Genomic DNA, 19665 nt, shown 5'->3' with positions numbered 1-19665 from the left:
ATGAGGCCTGCTTGCTCCCTTGCCTCTAAAATATGATTTTGTTTGCCAAATCATGCCCTTTTCTCTGTTGTGCTGACTGCGGGGTAGCCTTAACCTTCTGGGGTGAGTGAAGAGTTTCAAGGCAGCAGCCTGGATTCCAACACTGGTGTCTGTGCACCCAGGAGAGAGAGTATAAGGGGACTGATCCTATAGGGCTGCCAGGTGGATTAAGTATATCAACATAAGTGAAACATCTGACACTTCCTGGTACACTGTTAGTGCTCAGTATTAATGACCGCTAATACCATGAGTCAAGCACTCGGATACTTGATGTATGATTGTATCCCACCCAAGGTCACCTGGTGAGGCTAGGACACGCCTTAGAGCCTGTGCTCTCAACCCTTCCCTGTCCTGGCCTGTTTTCAGTGAAATCATTATAGGTAACGTGACATTGTAAAATGGCAATAATTCTACAAACATTTTCTAGCCTTTAGACATTAGTACTTAATATTAAACAATAACTGATGAAAATATATTTCAATCTCTCACAGAGTAAAAATAAAATAAAGATAACTAATTAAAAATTAAAAGCTAACCAGGGGTTAAAATGATTTTCACTGCTGTCTCTGGGTACAACGGTGATAAAATGCCTAATAAGGATTCCTCAACCTGCCTAGAAAAGTAATTTGGATTTTTTGCAGCAGTTTCTCATAAAACAGAAGAAATGTCCACAGAACACGTCCTTTGTCCTGTACTTCTGGACTCCATTTTCACGAATCTCAGATCTCCTATTCTCTATTTATCTGGATATTTTCAATGTCAATACAGACACTGCAATCTTGACTTTCCGGGAAGTGCTACTAACCAGAAACCATCTAGGCGTCAGATTTCCAGGTTCTGAAATTACTGCAGTTTATTGATTGTATAATGAGAACGCAGAATATTGAATTTAACTATAGTAAGAAATATTTGTAGGTCTTTCTCAATGACAATGAATGTCCTCAACTCCTCACCACACCCAACCATTCTGGCCTAATTCTTCTCTAGGTCACCGGCAGTTTCCAACGCTCCCACTGGACCTGGAAGAATGCTGATGAGTTGGAGAAAATCAGGAAGAATTATAAGTAAACCCTAGGAAATGCACATAAAACCAGAGGCTTCTTTTTATCTTTGCACTGCCTTCTGTGAGAAATTGTTCTATCTGGGGCTAAATTTAATCTATCAGATGTGTGATGGTGGGAAAAGATTGATTACAGCTCCTCTGTCGTCTCACTGAATGAGCGAGCTTTTGAACCGCAAATCCGATCCAATCGCTCATCTTTAAATCATTCAAAAGTTTTCTATCATCCATTAAAAAAGTATCCAATTGGCTTCATAAGATATAACAGACTCTCCAGGGTGTGTCCCCTCCCCACGTCCATATCTCATCTGCTGCAACTCACCATCTGGAATTTTATCTCTCATCATTAGCATCATGAGGGCCTAATTCCTGATGGTGAGATACAGAGTCTGAAAGCCATGACCATTTGGGCACTGTGGTCTTATACTGACAAACAAAATATTTACAAATCTAAGAAGACAAAATTTTGTTTGTGATTATCAGAATGTTTCCCAGATCTCTGAAAAATCAACCTAGTCATCACTAGAAGGAAAAATTCTAGGTAAAGTTCTACAGAGAATGAGATGAAATCAGATGTGTCGAGTGCTAAGGAGATTTTTGGACACTTATCCTCAAACTCATTTCAGAGGTCCTCAGACTAAATGCAAGCTTAACCTTGTGTCTACCGCAGAATAAAACTGTGCTACATTCTATGAAAACCTGACAGTAAATTTTCAATAATTTTGTTAATCTTCCTCATATTTGGTCTTTTTTACAAACTTCCTCCTATGTAAACTTATGTGACGTTCAATATTTTTTCTATAACATTTCTGTCGTAACTCAAATCTCTAACTATACATTACGTAGGGAAGTCCCATGCTCTTGGAAAAGTGTTTCTATGCATTCGTTTAAAATCTTTAGAAAAGAATTATATCAAATAAAAATTTCCACTTTCTCCCTAAGATACCATCTTGAGGACGATCAGCTGGAAAGTATTCTTGTTATTGATTTGCAGGAGATTAACGTGACTTTTCAGTAAACTTGTTAAAATACCTCAGATTATAGTTCTGGGGATCTCAACCTGAACTGGGCACACCCTACTTCACGATCCTGAATAGTTCCTTGATTGCTAAAACTTTCTATAAATAACATATCCATAAATGGGGACAAAGATGTATCAATATATAACTTATTTTTATTAACATTATATTCAAAATTTTATACCTAAACCCTTGAAAATAGCAATGAAAAATTTATAGCTCAAAAACTAAATAAAAAACTGAATTTTTATTTTATGAGATTTTCCCATTCCTCAAAAAACTGAATTTTTATATTTTCCCATTCCTCTTGTTGAGCAACACTGATGAATTTTTATTTCATGTATTCTCTACTCAGTTTCAACTTAGATTATCCCATGTTAATATTTACCATTTTAGTAGCTGCCACAGATTGCTTATACCTTCCACAATTATTCAAATGCATTCTGCTAACAGTGAAGAGTTCAGCTAAGTTTTGTGAAGAGATCAGTTATAGAAAATTAATATCACAGTTGTAGTAAATTAATATCCCAATAGGTAATTAAAATACATGAGAAATGAAATGCAAGCAACAGGAAAAAAATGAATGCTACATCAACCAGAATAATAGATAGAAGGCAATTTTTAGTCCAGAGAATTTATGAAATGGGTATTAAAAATGTAATTCTGTATGAATCAAATTAAACCATCTTTAAAACAAATTAAAGTATTATAAACTATATTGTGTTCGATATTTTTCAGTATTAGAATGCGGTTGCTAACCCACCAGGCTCTTTATAACTGGAGGCTGGGTACTACACAGAATTAAATAATATGCATTTTCCCATTCAAACATTTCTAATTTTTAAAGATATGAGTAAAGGATACTTAGATGTCCGCTTATGAAACAAGCAAAAAAGGTCCATAGTTTTAGGGGTGAAAGTGCCATTATTAATAACAATAAATGTATGAATGTATATTAAAGAAAGGAGAACAAGAGAGGGAAAGGAAAAGGGAAAAGAAAGCTTTTGCAAATTAAAATTAGAATAGTAAAATCTTTTTTATAATTTAGTAAGCTTGGAAGAGAAGGTTAAGCAAACCTCAAATCTCCCACAAAATAAAGCAGCAAAAAAGAGAGTGAAAATAAAAAAGATTGGAAAATTATAAGATCAGAACAGCACTGGAACATATAAATAATAGATGGTTAGAGAAAGAGAACAGAAGTGGGAGAAAGAGAGCAGAGAAAAATGGTGGAAGGGAAATAATTAACAAAAATTATAATAATAATCCAGAAGTATTTCCCAGAAATGAGACACCTTGGTTCCCTGATTGAAAAATAAAATCTCATAAAGTATTTGGAAAAATACTAACACCATGACACATCATTATGAACCTCATAACAAAGGATCAATGCCAGGCACTATTGCAAATGCTTTGTTTCTACTTCAGTAGCAGGTTGTGAAGATTAAATGAACTAGTGGGCTGTGTGTGTGTAGTGCTCGCACGCTCGTGTGCATATACCACGATACAGTACCCCTGCTCTTAGTGTTAATATTGTATTGTATAAACACTAATGTAATACACCATTAGACTGTGCTATTATGAAATAACTCTTTGAACACATGATCCTATTGGTAGAAACTATTATAATTGCCATTTTACACTTGAGGAACTCGAAGGACAGAACAGTAAAGGGACAGAGTGGGGACTCAAACACAAGTCGTCCTCCTTCAGAGCCAGCACAATTAACCATCACACAATACAGGATCCTTAACTTAGGGCATGAACCAAGAGAGATTCCCAGTAAATTAAAAAGCTGAAGATAGCAAAAGAAATTTATGAAAATATAAAAAGAACTTATAAGAAAATATTTTAATAATCTTGTGATGAAGAAAGACTCATTTCAAGACACAAAATCAGAACACCAACACTTGACTACAAAATTTAAATACTTTATGTAGCAAAAGGAAATTAAACAATAAGATGCAATTTTTCATCCTTCAACCTGGCAACATTTTTAGTCTAATTAATATCCAGATCATCTAATGTTAAGATACAAAGTACTCTTATACCCTCCAAGTGGGAATGTAAGCTAGTGCAATGCAAATTGAGTTTATATCAGAAACAGTGGCATAAAACAACCATTAAAATTTTTCTTTTTTTGACAATTTGAAGGATGAAAAATTACATGTCATGTTTAACCATTTTATGTAATCTTAAGCCAAATTACATAATTTCACTAGCAAGTACAAATACCTCTCAGAGAAAAGGTCAAGAAAATAATAATCCCTAACAAAAGAAAAGGTGTCACCTACATTTTCTCAGATTAATGTCTCCTGATTAATTTTAGTTATTATAAAATGAATGGACTACGGACTGAACTGTGTCCCCCAAAGTTCACAGGCTGGAGCCCTAACTCCAAATATGACTGTATTGGAAATCAGGCCTTTAAGGAGGCAATTAAGGTTAAATAATATCCTATGGGTTGGACCCAGATCTAACAGGATTAGTGTCCTTATAAGAGGAAGAGACCCCAGGAAAGTCCACACAGAGAAAAGCACCAGTGAGGACCCCCTGCCAGCCCAGGAGAGAGTTCTCACCAGGAACCAACCCTGCCAGCACCTTGACCTCAGACTGGCCTCTGGGACTATGAGAAAATACATATCTGTTGTTTAAGCTACCCAGTCTTAAAGAATTGATATGAGGATTTTTAAAAATAATATTTCTAAGGTAGTTAGCATAGAAATATGTGCTCAATGAACAGTAGTTATTCCATCATGGCTTTTCGTTTCCAAATCACTTTCTGTCTGCTTTGAAACCCATGGTCTTCATTCCCTGGTGGTTCAGATGCACTGAACCGAGCCTCAATTCCCCCTAGCAAATCTATTCAAGGGTCATGGAGCTCCTGGGACCCTGGAATCCCCACAGGCATTTCTGGAGCACACCCCTAAGAGAGCACAAAGATCGACCAAAACATAGTCCGCTTTGAACTGTAATTAGAACAAACTGAGGAAAATGCAAATACAGCTTATAGAAGAGCCACTGACTACAGGTCCTGAGCATTTCCAAGCATGACTAATACATGGTAGGTTTTTACTAAGAGACTGGAGATGGCCCTTGTTGCTTCTACCTCCTGTCTGGTTTCACCTTTTACCTGGCTGCAAGGTAAACATACAAGTTTTAAACATCCCATAAAAACCTGCTGGCCCCAGATTCACTGCAGTGAGAGTCCTTAAGCCCTCTGCTTTGCACCCCAACTTATTCTTCCATTCCCTCCTCCAGTATCCGGGCCTGATCTGCCGTCTGCCCTCTCCGAACAAGGGGTTTCTAGCCTCGGGAATCAGCATCCCTGCTGTGTCCACCTAGTCCTGACTGTTGCTGATGCCTTGGTCCAGGCTGCTCCCTTCCTCAGGAGGCAACTGTTCTATTTGGGGTTTTTTCCTGCTTTGTTTTGTTTGTTTTATAATTTAAAGGGACGACACTCTTTCCTGTCCCCCAGATTCTAACAAACTAATAAAACACACAAATTCACGTCAGCACGTAGCATTACTGGGGCATCGCCTCTTACCAATTAATGACCACAAGTTTTATGCTTTGGGAATCTTCTGACTTCCTTCCAAAACAAGTTCCTTTATATTTTATGTAAAGAATAAAATCGGTGTTAGTAAGTATGGAAAACTAGAAGCTGGCAGAAAGAGGATGAGCAGTGGTAACTGTACCAGGCAGTAAAGTACTGCTTTATCCCTCAGGAAAGAGAAGATATCTACAAGAGCCTGCCATTCCTCACTTTTGCTCCTAGGTGTGATGTGAATCTCTAGTCCTGCATCCCGACTTGGTAGTTATTTTCTACTGCATTGTGTTCCATCTAGTTTATTCCTGGTTTGAATCTTTCATGATGCGGCAGGAAGTTTTCCTTCTATGGCTAGAGTCACTTCACCTTTCTTGTCACGTGGTACTCTTCAGTTTCCAGGAGAAGTCATGTAATTTTGTTAGAATAAACAAATGTCTTAAATGCCTCTGTATCCAATATATGTCCTTCCTTTTGGAGTGGACCCATGTTTCTCCATCTGGGGCTCATATACTTGCCATGGAGGGAAGGGGGTAGGGGATGGTATGAAGTGTCATTTCAGAGTATACTTCAAACCACCAGGTAAATATGATATGTTTCTCTCCCATGTTACCCGAATATATGGGTAGAAAATATTATTTTCTATTAAAACAGACATGAATATACAATGGAGTAGAAATGAAAATTCAAAAGGACTTTTAAGATAGACTGATGGCTATGAACAAATTTGTTACTTTTAAATTGCAGCATCCCCCAGATGCCCAGAGTCTGTCTTTCAGGGGATGGTCTGGAGGGGAAAGTTTAGGAAGGATTTAAATAGGGTCTCTGTTGAGTGGAATGAACAGGTCTAGTCCAGCAAGTTTTTAATTTAAGCCACAAAGTTGATTTGTTTTGTTTTGTTTTCATCGACGGTGCCTAAGGGCACAATTCAAATAAATGTTGAGAAAATGATTAATTACTTCTCTCTTTTGTTCTCATACTCATTGTTGCCAAAATCAAACAGCACTTATTAAGCCTTCATATGTTCAGCTCTGATTGAGGTATGTTATTTTTGTGATAAGCAGAAACAGCATCATTTGTGAACTGTCTGTAAAGAAATGGTTGAGGTAAGAAAAAACATCATTTAATCTCCAATTAGACTAGAAATTGTTTGTAGAGGAGATGAAGAAATCTTCAAGATGACCTTGAAGGAAAATAATATTCCAAACCTGTCACAGTGAGAACAGCGTACTGCGAGGGTACACAAAGTATAGACATTGAACAAGAAAATGGACAAGAATGTGGACACATTCAGCATAGAAAGAAGGGATAAAAACTAACGTTTATTAGGTACCTACCATCACAGGTGTCTTCCTGTATGTTGTTTTGTTTAACCCTCAAAATACCTTAGGAAAGTATGTTCTTTCCATGCAAAAAAATGAGGCTCAGAAAGGGATGGTAGAGCTGGATTTTGGACTCAGCAATTTCAGTCTTTGGTGGTGGTGTCTACACACTCCGTGGAGCAGAGGTCTCTGGTGATTGTTGAACTGAAGTGTACAGTTCTGTAACCAGTTCTTCTAAGCTCCGCTGGCGTCCTGCTCTGATCCCATACAGCACTGGCTGTGCGGACCCTTCATTTGATGTTTACTGTTATCTATCCTTGTCTGATGATCATTCCCAAAGCAGCTTGTGAACTCTGGAAACTCAGGAACCATGGCTTTCATTACTTTGTCTTCCCTGTGGAGTCCTGAATTATTTTAGTAGATGCTTGGCAAATTTTAGTTGCATGATTGAAGTTTTACCCCCAAGATTCTAGATTCTGTGTGCATAGGCAAGGACTCTTCTATATTCACGACTTAAACCTTAGCCTTTAGACCACAAGTAATGTGAATTAAAGGTGTGCTCTCGCATTGCTCTCTTTCAGATATTTGTAACATTTTTTTAAATGATAGGATAAAACCCAGGCCAGGAACATGGTCTTAATATTAGTATTTCCAACTGGTTTGTGCTCATGAACGCCAGTCTCTCCTCTTACGGGAACTGAACTATCATCCAGCAAGTCAATGGTGAGATAAGGAGGCAAACTGTTAAAATTTTAAGTGATGTTCCCCATATCGGATTAGTGTATCACAACCTTGTCGTATAAGCATCATGTCAAAAGGCCACCTCCTTAGGGAAGCCTTCATGGACTGCCCCCTATGGATGGCTGTGCTGGAGAGAGTCCCTCATGGCATCTGTCTCTTGCTGTGGGGATGCATTTAACATGTATGAATTTAATTGATACACATTGATTTAATACTCAAAAGCACCATATTATACCATTATTGTCATCCAGAACGTGCAGATAAGGAAACTGTGAAACTCAGAGACCAAGTAAGTCTCTCAAGATCAGTTACAACGAGTTCGCCACAGGGGCAGCACGTGTACCCGGAGCTCTAACTCCTAAGTCCCCAAGCTGATCTCGCCTCTAACGGCCGAACCCTCCTGCCTACCCCCAGCTTCGTCTTCCTCATTGCCTCCTCAGGGTCCTACAGCAAAGAGAAGACACACTTAGCTGAGATTTTATGAGAATTTGATGATGGAATTCAATTGGACCCTTGAATCAGCTGTCGGTCCAATTACTGAATCAGTAAGGAGATGTGAGAGATGGCAACGGCAAGGCAGCCCTGCCCCCCTCAGGCCTGAAGGAGCACGGAAAGGAAATGGGGTTTCTGGACCCTGGGAGAGGGAGGGAAGGGAGCAGAAAGGTCTGGAAACTCAGAAGCAGGAGGCTGGGTGGCAGAAGCGCAGGAGCAGACGGGACGGCCTCAGTAGGAAACGCCCAGGCCTCTCCTCCCTGACCTGCCACTGAGTCTTAACGAGAGAACCAGGCCAACAGTGAAACTAACATGATTTTTATCTCGAAAGCAAGAGTTTTCTCTCACGACCTTTTAACACTGAGGTTCTACCACTTTAATTACCTTTTTATTGCCCAATGCATTTGCATTTCCTCCCTGGATCCCAAGCTTCAGACTCGACCCGGACAGATTCCGAGTCACCAAACACACCCGACGATGAAAACTGGCTTAGTGCATGACCTTGCAAACGCCAGCCCCACCTGAGAAGCCTGATGAGATGTTTGATGTTTCTGTGTTAACCATCTTCCCTGGATTCCTCACCACACAGACGAGAAAACATATAAACCAAACTCAATAGTCTCTTGCTTTGAGTGAAATAGCTCTGAGAGGGCAGAGCACACTGTATCTATTTTTTCTTCTCTCCCCACTGAGCTCATCCATTAGATAATCATTCTCACGTGTGAAGAACAATTACTGACTGATTAAGAAGGATGGGGAGACCCCTGGCAAGTTCACCTGAAGCCCTAGAACGCATCCTTTCTCCCTACGTTGTTAGCATTCTACTAGTTTTCCAGTAATCATTTCTGGATTTTGCATTAAACAAATTTCTCATCGCAGGGGTGCATCTGAACTATAAAATCACAGAAATAAATTTCCTATAAGACTTAACTTTGAGGCCATTTTAGTAACCATGAAGGTTTATCGTTTGGGTTAACCATATCACGAATTGGGCTCAGTTACTCACAAACCCGCCAGGCGAAGCCAGGGCCTGAAACGCAATCATTGTGAAAGCTTCTTCCTGATAATTGATGGCGACGGGTTAGGATAAAGTGTAGTCTGCCTGCTCAAAAGGTTTTTATAAGTATGTCATTTGCTTCTGTACGCTGAAAAGTGAGTCTCAAAGAAAAGAAAGCGCTTACAGGCTCTCCAGCAAAAACAGCTTTTTTTTTTTTTTTTGGAAAAGCTTTTTGTGCTTTTGTTCCAAAGGTTGAAGTAGAGTACAAGTCTGAGATCCCTAGCTCTCTGGCATCCAGAATTTTTGAGAAGACACACTAAGGAAACTACTGAGCCCTGCATACATTTTTAACTCACCAAGGAACCAGGTGCCGTTTCTCCATTTTTACCTACTCACCTCGCACTTTTCGGAGTCAGTTTCTTGGTACAGCTCTCCTTCCTTTTTCTCTCTCCAGGTCACGGGTTCGGGTCCTCAAAGATGTCACGCGCACAGACATTTCCCAGCTACGCCTCGGAGCAGACCGAAGAGACACAGCCGTCCTTGTCCCGGTCCAGCAGCTACGGCTTCAGCTACAGCTCCAGCCTCATCCAATGACACCCAGAGAGATGCTGAGACCAGAGAGACAGTCTGTCCGGACCTGCCTGGGGGCCATCACGCCCTCTGCCTCGCGGAGGACCAATTGCAGGGAACATTGAAATGGGTCGGGTCTATCCCCGCTCCCAGTGGAAGGTTAAAAACTGGAGTTCTGCTTCCTTGATTCTGTGGCTAAGTCCTTTATTTATTGAGTTTCTTGCGAGGGAGTCTATGTTTTACAAAAATAGAATCCAAATCTTCTGAACAGTCATTTAAACAAAATCCTTTGAGTCTGACAGTAGCAGAAGCCTGGGCAGGGTGAGAAGTCGCCCACGCTGGACTATACCTGGGTGAAGGCATTGCCCCTGTCCTCCTGGCTCAGTCCTCCCACCTGAGGAGAGGTCTGTCCTTAGACAGAAAGGTGACCCACCACAAGTTCTGTGGCTTGGAGGGTTTCGACAGGGACAAATCCAGTAAGCTCTACAAATGGCATCACAACTTTCCATATAAATAAGCCCAGTGACAAGGGAACACGCCCACGAAATTTAGAACACACTCTTAAGCAGGGCCTTGTAGCTCTATTCTGTGTGTGTGCTCTGTGTGTGTGTGTTGTGTGTGTGTCTGTAGACAAATATGGATATGGATATTGCTGCATCCATCTATATCTAACAAGTATATATCAATGTGTGCTGAGCGTGACAGCATATGCTCACTTAAATTGTTGAAAACTGTTATTTGGTGCATTAAAATTAAGGTTGTTATGTTGAATAGCTATTTTTAAAATAGTGCTGTAAAAAAAAAAAGGCTTCTTATTAGCAAAGTATTTATGTAGTCATGTCTGCTCCTGTGAGAAACATAGGTGACGATGGGAAAAGGGGGACCACTTTGGAAACGAAAGAACCAGTCTGGCTGTCCTGCACGTCACGTCACTGCACTGTCTTTCTGTTCAGTAATCCCTTGTTGGTGACGATGTTTCTCCCTTTGGCCCCCTCTGAGCTACGTGGGGAAGATTGGGTGTGATCCTCGATTGGCTTTCATTTAACCTCAAGGAAAAGAAGGACTCTAAATGACAATCTGTTTAAGAAAGAGATAAAAGTACACTTTAAATGAAATCAGACATTTTGCAGTCAGGAGACCAACAATAGGGACAGGACTGTAGGTATCATTTATGTGTCACAGATGCTGTTCCCAGAGAACCATCAGGGGCTTGTAATTTACTGTGTAACCAGAATTGGCTGGGCTTTACTTTCCTTTTACTGGATATGGGTTGGCTGGGATTATAAGAGAAAATAGACCCCCCCAAAAAAGAAGTTTTTTTTCATTCCTGAGACTAATGACAAACCTACTAGATTTAAAGGGACGTGGTGATTTCCACGTGAACTGGGGAAGTTTGGCTAATTTGGGTCAACATAGATATTTTTGCCCTTAGTTTTGGAGTTTACTCAAGTAAAAATAAAAATCATTCTGCCCGAATTATCTGATGCCACGTGCCTAAGATGGTCAGCTCATAAATACTCCGAAGGTGGATTTAGAGAACAGCGAGCCCAGGTCATGTAAGATGAAAACCTGATTTTTTTTTCAATATCGAAAATTTTTTAAGCTTTCAAAGTTAGTCTGTTGAAAGGGTACCTTTTTTGCTGATCTGTGATAAAGCTTTTTTTTCATCCATGTCCATAGCTTGAATGCAGAGTCACAATTCATTGTGGAGAGTTACTAGTGGTAAAAGAGGTATTCAGTCCCTCCGTGATAAATTTGCACTTATATCAACTGCCTAGATTTTCCACAACTCAGATAAGTCTGAAAATGCCCTCAAGATGCTAATCATAAGAGTTAATGTGGCTGTGAAAAATAATTATCCTAAGCTTTCAGGGATAAAAAGAAAATTACTCAAATGCTCTGCACTGTGAGTTTTGCTGACACAGCAGAATAGCGGATGACTGGTTCCTGACGATGATACAGCCTTCCCTGAAATCCCAGCCTTCAGGGTTGAACACCTCTGAATTACTTTAGCACGTGGCGTTTGCTTTTGAAATGCCGCTAGTGAAACACACCAGAGCAACTCCCAGCTGAGACCATTTGAGCACAGCTCCCAGTGGTGCCACGCTCAAAGCAAGCCTCTCGTGGCTCACTCGGTCGAGTTGTTGCTTACAGACCACAAGTTTCTACATGGAACTTAGGGGGACAGATCCTCAGGGGTCCTGGTATATGTCTCAGCTTTATTAATGTGCCAGAAGCACAGACAGCGGGTCCGGGGGGATTCTGCTAATTAGATGAGTCTGCTCTTGTGTCTCTTTGGTGGGAGACACGATTCCTGCATGAAGTAGTTTCCAGAACACTGTTTGCTTGTGATCATTACCAGTGAGTGTAACTGAGGGGGGTCCCAAAGATCAGGCATAACCTTGGGCCGGTTCATTCAGAAAATAATGTCATAAAAAAGAGTCAGAGAGAAATTTCCTTCCCATGTCCTTAACCCAATCTCATCACAATGAGAATAATGGTGTAAAAGATTTCATGATACATTTTTGGAGATTTATTCTAGCATACTCCTCTAACTGTACTTAAAATTGCAGCCCAGTCAAAATTGCTGAATGACCAGGTAGGAGAATTTACATTAACCTAATATACTCGGCATAGACAAGCAGATAAATGTTCTGCAGAAACCAAAGATGAAAACTTACTGAACCGGTCTGCTGGAAGGCCATAAAGCCAGCACCAGTGGAGTAAGTAGAGTGGTCATAGGCGTGTATCCAGCTCACTCGAGCTTGTAGGTTTTTGACTGAAGATGCCTCTATGCTTTGCAAGCATTTTTCTCCCTTCAGAAATTGTGTTCTTTAATACACATGTGACTTTTTCATTGTGAGGGAGTGACTGCTATGAACCAAAGACATCCTTCGGCTCCTTCTGAAACTGACTCGGTCAGCTTTCCATCCAGATTTAGACCGGCGGACGGAGATGGTCACAGTTTCCATATCAGGTTGGAAGAAGGCAGTGGTCAAGGAACCCAACACGAGTCATAAAGGATCTTCTGAGAGCAGAGAAAGCCTGGAAGACGTACACATTTCACGGAAAGATTACCTGAAGGGATTTATTTTTTATGTCCCCAATTTTTTGTTCTGATAATATTAATTGTTGTACACGTGACATTATATTTATGTAGAAAAGTACAAAATAACTTTGACCCAATTGTTTACTATTCTGGTGGGAGGGAAAAGAAGACACTTCTTTCTCTTAGTCATCAAACAATGATGCTGACTAGCACTCGGAACTAATTCGTTTATGCAATAAATATTTATGGATCAATAGGTTTTGGCCACTGCCACAATTTGAACTTAATGAAATAAGAAATATATATTTACTTATATATTAAGGAAGATGTGGTTTGATAGAGCATGTGAAATAAAGTGAAACGTATTTATTAAAAGTAAACCTCACCTTTTCCAACAAGTAGTAACTATAGTACTTAGTCCTTGTATCTTGTACAATTTTCCTCTGTCTTCACTGGGCAATTATGTTTGAAAATAATTTATCACCTATAAAATGGTTAACCACTTATTCTTTCTGTCCAGTATAGAAGCAGTGGACTGATAAATAACTTTACACTGTTAGTAGTTTCTATAAATCCAATTTATTGCATGTGGTATCTTTATAGTAGATATTAAAAACATCATAAAAATTGATGTCTGCCCCTCATTCTTTGGCCAATATCTCAGAAAACTCTGTAAAAAAGCATGATTACACTACTCCCTTGATTATTTGAGCCACTTACTAAAATGGACCATTAATGCTACAGTGAAAACAAGCTAAGAAAATTATATTCTTGTAAAAACATTGTAGTCCAGATTTGATTTTTACAATACATACAGCACAATAAATGGGCAGTATACACTCAGTGGGGCTGAGCTTAGGCCTTTAACACTTTGTGTTTTATAGCAAACATTATACTAAAAACTGCTCAAAGTGAAAATTACACATTTTCTCCAAATCTATCATGTCTGTCAATACCTTGCAATTTCAAACTGCTTTATCAATCATTAACTATACTTTATAATCCCGGAAACTTGGCCTTCTCAAAGTAGATAGAACTTTGCCACTAGACATGTGTTAATAATTATAGTAGGTGATACACCACACAAATGAACTTCTAACCTATGAAATGTACGGAGTGCAACTTCCCATGGAGGGGGTAGAACAAGAGGAGGGGGACTAGTCATTAGGGCAACAGTTTAGATAAAATTACAAAAACTCCAATGAAGTATCCAGTGTTACACTGGGACTCTGCTGTCTTCATATTCTGACCTCAGGTCTATGTCACAGACATGGCCTTCTCTACTAGTTTCACCTCGTACTAAGTATGCAATTGAAAGAAGACATAGGTTGTATCAGGTTTTGAAGTTACCACAGAAAGACAACACATATCAAGTATGCTTCCTTCAGTTTAGTGAAAACTATTGCACACAAAAGAATGTATCATCACAAAACACCCATGGTTAAATGGCTCTTCAGTGACATGAGCATCAGTTTCGTATGGTCAACCTCATCTGAGTTTCAACACGATGTATTAGCTGTGACACTGGCTGGGGACTAAATAAGAGGTCAACAGCCTCACATGTGAATTCTCTATCAATGTATTCGAAAGATTCACCCACTTTTCTTCTCTGAAACGACCACAAATGCTTCCTTTTTTACTCGAGAATGTAAATCTTTGTTGTATCACTTCTACAATTATTACAACTAGGTGAGGCATGGGATAGTTCGTAGACTCTCGGGGAAGTATCATGAGATGTTGGACACATTTTCTAAATAGATGGAATGCTAGCTAGCTCTGAAAGCAATCACGTACAAGAAAATTTCCGCTTTATGTTCTGCTCAGGAGAAAACCAAAACCCGTGGGTATTGTAATTTATTCAAAGGCAAAGAAATGGTGAGGAATAGTTTTGCCTCATTCCAGGCTTCTAATCCAGGAATGTTTCCTTGACTCCATGTCATCTCCCAGTTAGGCATGGTGGGAGCGAGAAATACCACATGGCCTCTAAATAAATAGGCCCTTGTACCTTTAAGGGTTTCTTCCAGTTTTTTAGATGTTCCTCACTCTTCCTGGGTTCATCACCACTATATCAATAGAAAGGCTTGATGAGGCAATTCATTAGACTGGTTGTAGGTCATGAATGATTAGGATAAGTTCTATTACTCCTACACTGTCTTAGAGTTCTTTGTTGGAAATTCAAATTTATTTATCCTGAAGCGATAGTTGAACAACTATAAAAAAATTAAGTAGATGTCTATGTTTTGTATTCCTGCTAGTTTATCATATTATAATTGTGATTATTATTTTGAGGATCTTTATCATTCTGTAGCACTTTCGTTTAATTATTTATGGCATTTGTCACAACTTAGATAATAATATCCAAGCTACATTTTTTTTCATGTGAACTCAAAAAGCTTTCCTTTTCAATTGAAATTTGGGGAATGGCATTTTTTACATTAAAATACCTTACACATCAAGTTTTTTCTTACACACTTCAGTAGACAATTATTTAAATTAACTTTAGATAAATAAGTTAAAATTACTAAGAAATATGAAAACCACATTTTACTTGTGATTTTAGTACATTTTTCCCAGTTGAAGATTTTAACGTCTTGTTAAGATTTAAAGGAGAGGAAAAATACATTTTTAATTGAAATATACCAACTTCCTTCTAATAATTCAGCTTAATAAGTTTTTATTTTACCTCATCTTCTATGTCTGCTACCCTAGTCCATATTCCATATTCTGGTTTTAAGAAGAATGAGTGGATTAAAATTTTCTAGTAGTTATTTTGGGAAGTTTAGTAGTTGATGCAGTTAACTTCCTCAGTCTGCTCCCTGATTTTAGGACAATTTTAGACTTAAAGAGAACATAAAATCAATCCTTTTTGTAGACACAGAATCATGGGTCAAATGGAGCAAGGTCTCCACACTGTCCCTATAGTTGTGTTCATGTTGGAATTTGATTGTTATCTTAACACTCAAGTGATCCACAGCCTCGTAAGAGTCGCTTATTTTCAGGAATCAGAAATTAAAAAACCCAAATTAAGGAGAAAAAGAAAATTGAGATGATGATTTAAAAAAAATTTTTTTTTAAGTCACCACATGATTTCTCTCAAAGAAAACATTATGAGTTATGAGAGGGTTTTTATGGCGTTTCAATATCATTAACTCTTTGAGGCTGAAAGGCAGGGAAAATGAAGAAGAAAATGACAGAAGTATCTTGATATTAAGTATGAATCAGAAATTAATATGATATAGGTCAATATGAAATAATTTGATTAATAAAATTGAGATTTACATATATATTACATAATTCAAAGAACAATGCTTTTTCTTATCTAAAAGAAAATATATATATAAGTGGGTGGAGTTGGGGGAGATGGAACTCCAAATTTTTGTGATGACCTGAAGTAGAAGATTCTTTCCCAGTATAAGACACTATAATTTTAGTTATAGTAAGCACTGTATAAATCACAGCAACAAATCAGTCTACCCCTTGACAATAAATGAACATGAAAGCCAGAATCACCTTTACTGAAGATGACAGGAGACCTCCCAGGGTCTGCAGGGGCCTCAGTTACTCTCTCCACACAAGCCCTAACACACACACACACACACACACACACACACACTTTTGACTATTTACCTACACTATATATTCCACTGTAATACTCTTTTTCCTAGGTCCACACAGAATTATCCCATCTTGTAAAATCCTTATCCCTATGAATCTTCAAAATATATTAAAATTATGTGCTGTATGTCTACTTTCCATAAATTCTTTTAAATTAATTTATATATACTTTGTGAAGTCTTATACTGTACATTGTAAACAAATGTCAATTGTCATTGATTAAATTTATTGTTCATGAGTACTTTGATAAAAATAACTTTGGATGCTAGGCCCCTGTTAAGAATTAAAATACCCATTGCAAATTTGCTTCTATTGGAAAATATGTGATTTGACATTCTTTATTTTTAATCACAATCTATCCCAGATAAATAATAGTTCGGGGACGTCTGGACTTAAATACTCATTGGGCCACCTTTGGGAAGGGAATGCAAAGAAATAGCTGTCCCTGGAAACTAAATGTGAATTTCTTGCAGAACAGAAAATATTATTATAATGTGGCAATAATAAAATTAGGAAATTAAATTATTTTAAAATCTGTCTGTGTGATTTTCCCCCTTGGTAAAATACATGAAATGCATAGTTCAAGGATTACCTTTTTCTGAATTCATAGCTTCTATATCTCAATCCTTAATAGATAAAACTTATTAATGTCTTACTCATGATTCTAAGAAATTTACAAATGATATTGCTACCAGGAGGAAAATTTATACTGTGCAAGGTTAAGTTTCCCCCATCACTTAAAAAAAGGTAAAGCCGTTCAAAACTACTACTTTACATGACAACTTTGCATGACTGAGATTTTGAATATCTAACTTGATGGTTTTTTACTCAAGAGTTGTTGAATATTGTTGGCACTGTAATATTATATGATTTCCTTAATTTCTCTTATTGAATGATGAACTGTAACTACATAATTAAACAGAATTCTGGCAAATCATATTCAGCTAACCTTCAAAATGTCCATTATTCCTTCACTTATTGGCTTGCTATTTTTAAAATAAAGTAAAAGAAGGCCCTTTATTAAATGTAAGGTTACTGAGAATTTATTATGCATTTCCAGTGTTTTCCTTATGATAATAGAATATAATTTTTATTAGGTTGACTCTGGTTTGGTGGAATCATAGACTATTATATTGAAAATGACATTGGTGGTTAACACATTTTCTAGTGAAGTCACACCCAAAGTTTTTAAGTGGCTTTCTCAGTGTCACACAACTAGAAAAAAGTTTTTCCTCCGGAACTATGCTCACCCTTTAATAAAAAAAAGAAAATTATTAAAAATGAACATTTGGTAGACAAAGGTTTAATATCCAAAGTGAAATGTGTGTGGTCATGACTGTACTAGACACCAGTAGCTTCTTTGTTATTTTCCATCCCATGATATAGAACCTTTGTCACTTGGATTTAGACCACAGAATCTGTTCCTGAAACTTAATCTTTAAATATTAGCTGGATATATCTTATTACTTTACCAAATTAGTTGGGAGTATTTTTCCTTTTAGAGAGTCACGTCTTTAAAGAAAGGGTGAGGCTTCCATAATATCAGAGAAATCAAAATGGGTGAGGGTCAAGCGGTCAGTCCTAGTGCTAAAATGTCCTGCTCCAACCAGGTCTGGACAAGGTCATGAATTTGAAGAAAGCAATGAAAAATGTATGAGTGCTTTCAATTCTGTGCAGAAGGTAGAGGGTTGGAAAATACTTAGGGAGTGGCAATGATGACGCAAACACTCATTCTTTCTAACTGCTGAATGAAATACAGCTTATTCTAGATATGACGTTTTTGTGCTAATTTCAAAACAAATTGGTGATGTGAACTTGATGGATTTTTCTTTCCCTTTCTGTCACTATTAAAATCACGGGGATTATATTTACCGGGGAAAGGGTCTTTATGGAAAGTGCAAGGTTTGTGTAAGTTTAGAGCTGACATTAGAAAAGATATTTAATAAATGCATGTCAGAGGGCACGGCCCAATAGCAATTACTATGCTATTTTTGTAATATACAAAGAAAAGCAAAATCAAATAAGTCCCCAAAATGGCAAAACTGCTATCTTTATTTCCAAGTTATTCAAGAAAAATAGTAGGCAAATATACCTAATTTTGATATCCATATGGTAAAATTTTAAGTCAATGTCTGAGCAAGAACTGGATAGAGTATCTAAATATTCATGGAAACATGAATTATCCTAGTATCTAGGTGTTTTAGGAAATCAGGCTGCTGATTTATATGATCTCAAAGGCTAGTCAGTGGCTGATACTTACTGAATGCTTGACATTGAAAAGACATGAGTACAGGGCACCCGGTATCTCTTGGCTCTTGTTCTGGCCTCCTTTTAATTACTTTTGATACACAGCAGTGCCAGGAGGGCACTCTGATGGCAAAAGGCTGTGTGGCTTTCCACAGAAGACCTGAGATGGCAAAAATAAAGGAGTGAGGGAGGGAAGAGGGACCAGCCTCATCAGCTTCCTAAATCCCTTTCTCAAAGCCGTCTCTGCATTTCTCTCTTCCTCCTTCCCCCCTTCCCACCCCTTCCCCTCCTCCTCCTTCTTCTTCTTTCTCAATCCCTCGCTTTTTTTTCTCTCTCTCTCTCTCTCTCTGAATAGCTAGGCCTCGCTTTTTTTAATCACAGGAAATTATAAGGCAGCATAGTCTAACATAACTCCAAAATTACCTCTTGCTATTTCTATTGTATAAATTTTGTTAAACCCGTTTTTCTAAAATTCCCTATTCCTCTCGACACAAACGTGTACATAAGACGAATACGCGCTCGCCATCACTGTCTATGTATGTGTGAATTACAGAAATCTGTTCTACATCTCTTATACTCTTCTGAATATTTGCAAACTTTGATTGTAAGATAGCCGAAAGAAAAAAAATACTATTTCAAAATTCAATTTAAAAAACATTAATTGAATCTTCTAAGAGCTGGGAATTCAAAAGTGAGTAAGACTTGGATTCTCCTTTAAGGAACTCACCATTTAAGGAAAAGTATGCATTTCAAGTCATGAAGTAGGTATATCCAGTCTCGCGCTGTTCAGCCAATGTCACTTGACTTAATAAATTCCTTTCTTGTTCCAATATCCATTAAAACATATGTTTTAGGTAGCCTGCTGTTTCTGAAGTTTATAGTTTTTTAACAAATGTAATTCTATTTCAGAGACCTAAATAGATAGAGCTTGATGTCCAAAACAATAAATATTAAGGCCATTAGCAGAACT

The 19665-nt window shown here is 38.0% G+C and overlaps 1 protein-coding gene and 1 long non-coding RNA gene across 2 annotated transcripts in view; one reads left to right on the top strand and one right to left on the bottom strand.

Annotated features, from left to right (window-relative positions):
* DOK6 (docking protein 6) overlaps positions 1 to 10590 on the top strand; it is a 392119-nt gene extending 381529 nt beyond the window's left edge. The window contains exon 8 of the mRNA XM_029220785.1: positions 9669 to 10590. Within this exon, the coding sequence (XP_029076618.1) occupies positions 9669 to 9808 (140 nt within the window). The 3' untranslated portion in view covers positions 9809 to 10590. The remainder of the gene's footprint in view (positions 1 to 9668) is intronic.
* The window catches only part of LOC114894248, a 54928-nt gene extending 35535 nt beyond the window's left edge, over positions 1 to 19393 (bottom strand). The window contains exons 1-2 of the long non-coding RNA XR_003793188.1: positions 18709 to 19393; positions 9611 to 12829 (exon numbers count right to left, since the gene is read on the bottom strand). This is a non-coding gene — a long non-coding RNA (uncharacterized LOC114894248). The remainder of the gene's footprint in view (positions 1 to 9610; positions 12830 to 18708) is intronic.
* Between the last annotated feature and the right edge of the window lie 272 nt (positions 19394 to 19665).

This window comes from Monodon monoceros, unplaced genomic scaffold (genome assembly GCF_005190385.1).
Source record: "Monodon monoceros isolate NGI ecotype Baffin Bay Population unplaced genomic scaffold, NGI_Narwhal_1 Super_Scaffold_1, whole genome shotgun sequence".
NCBI lineage: Eukaryota > Metazoa > Chordata > Mammalia > Artiodactyla > Monodontidae > Monodon > Monodon monoceros.
The sequence above is the reverse complement of the archived record's forward strand: the minus strand, read 5'-3'. Positions and strand labels throughout refer to the sequence as shown.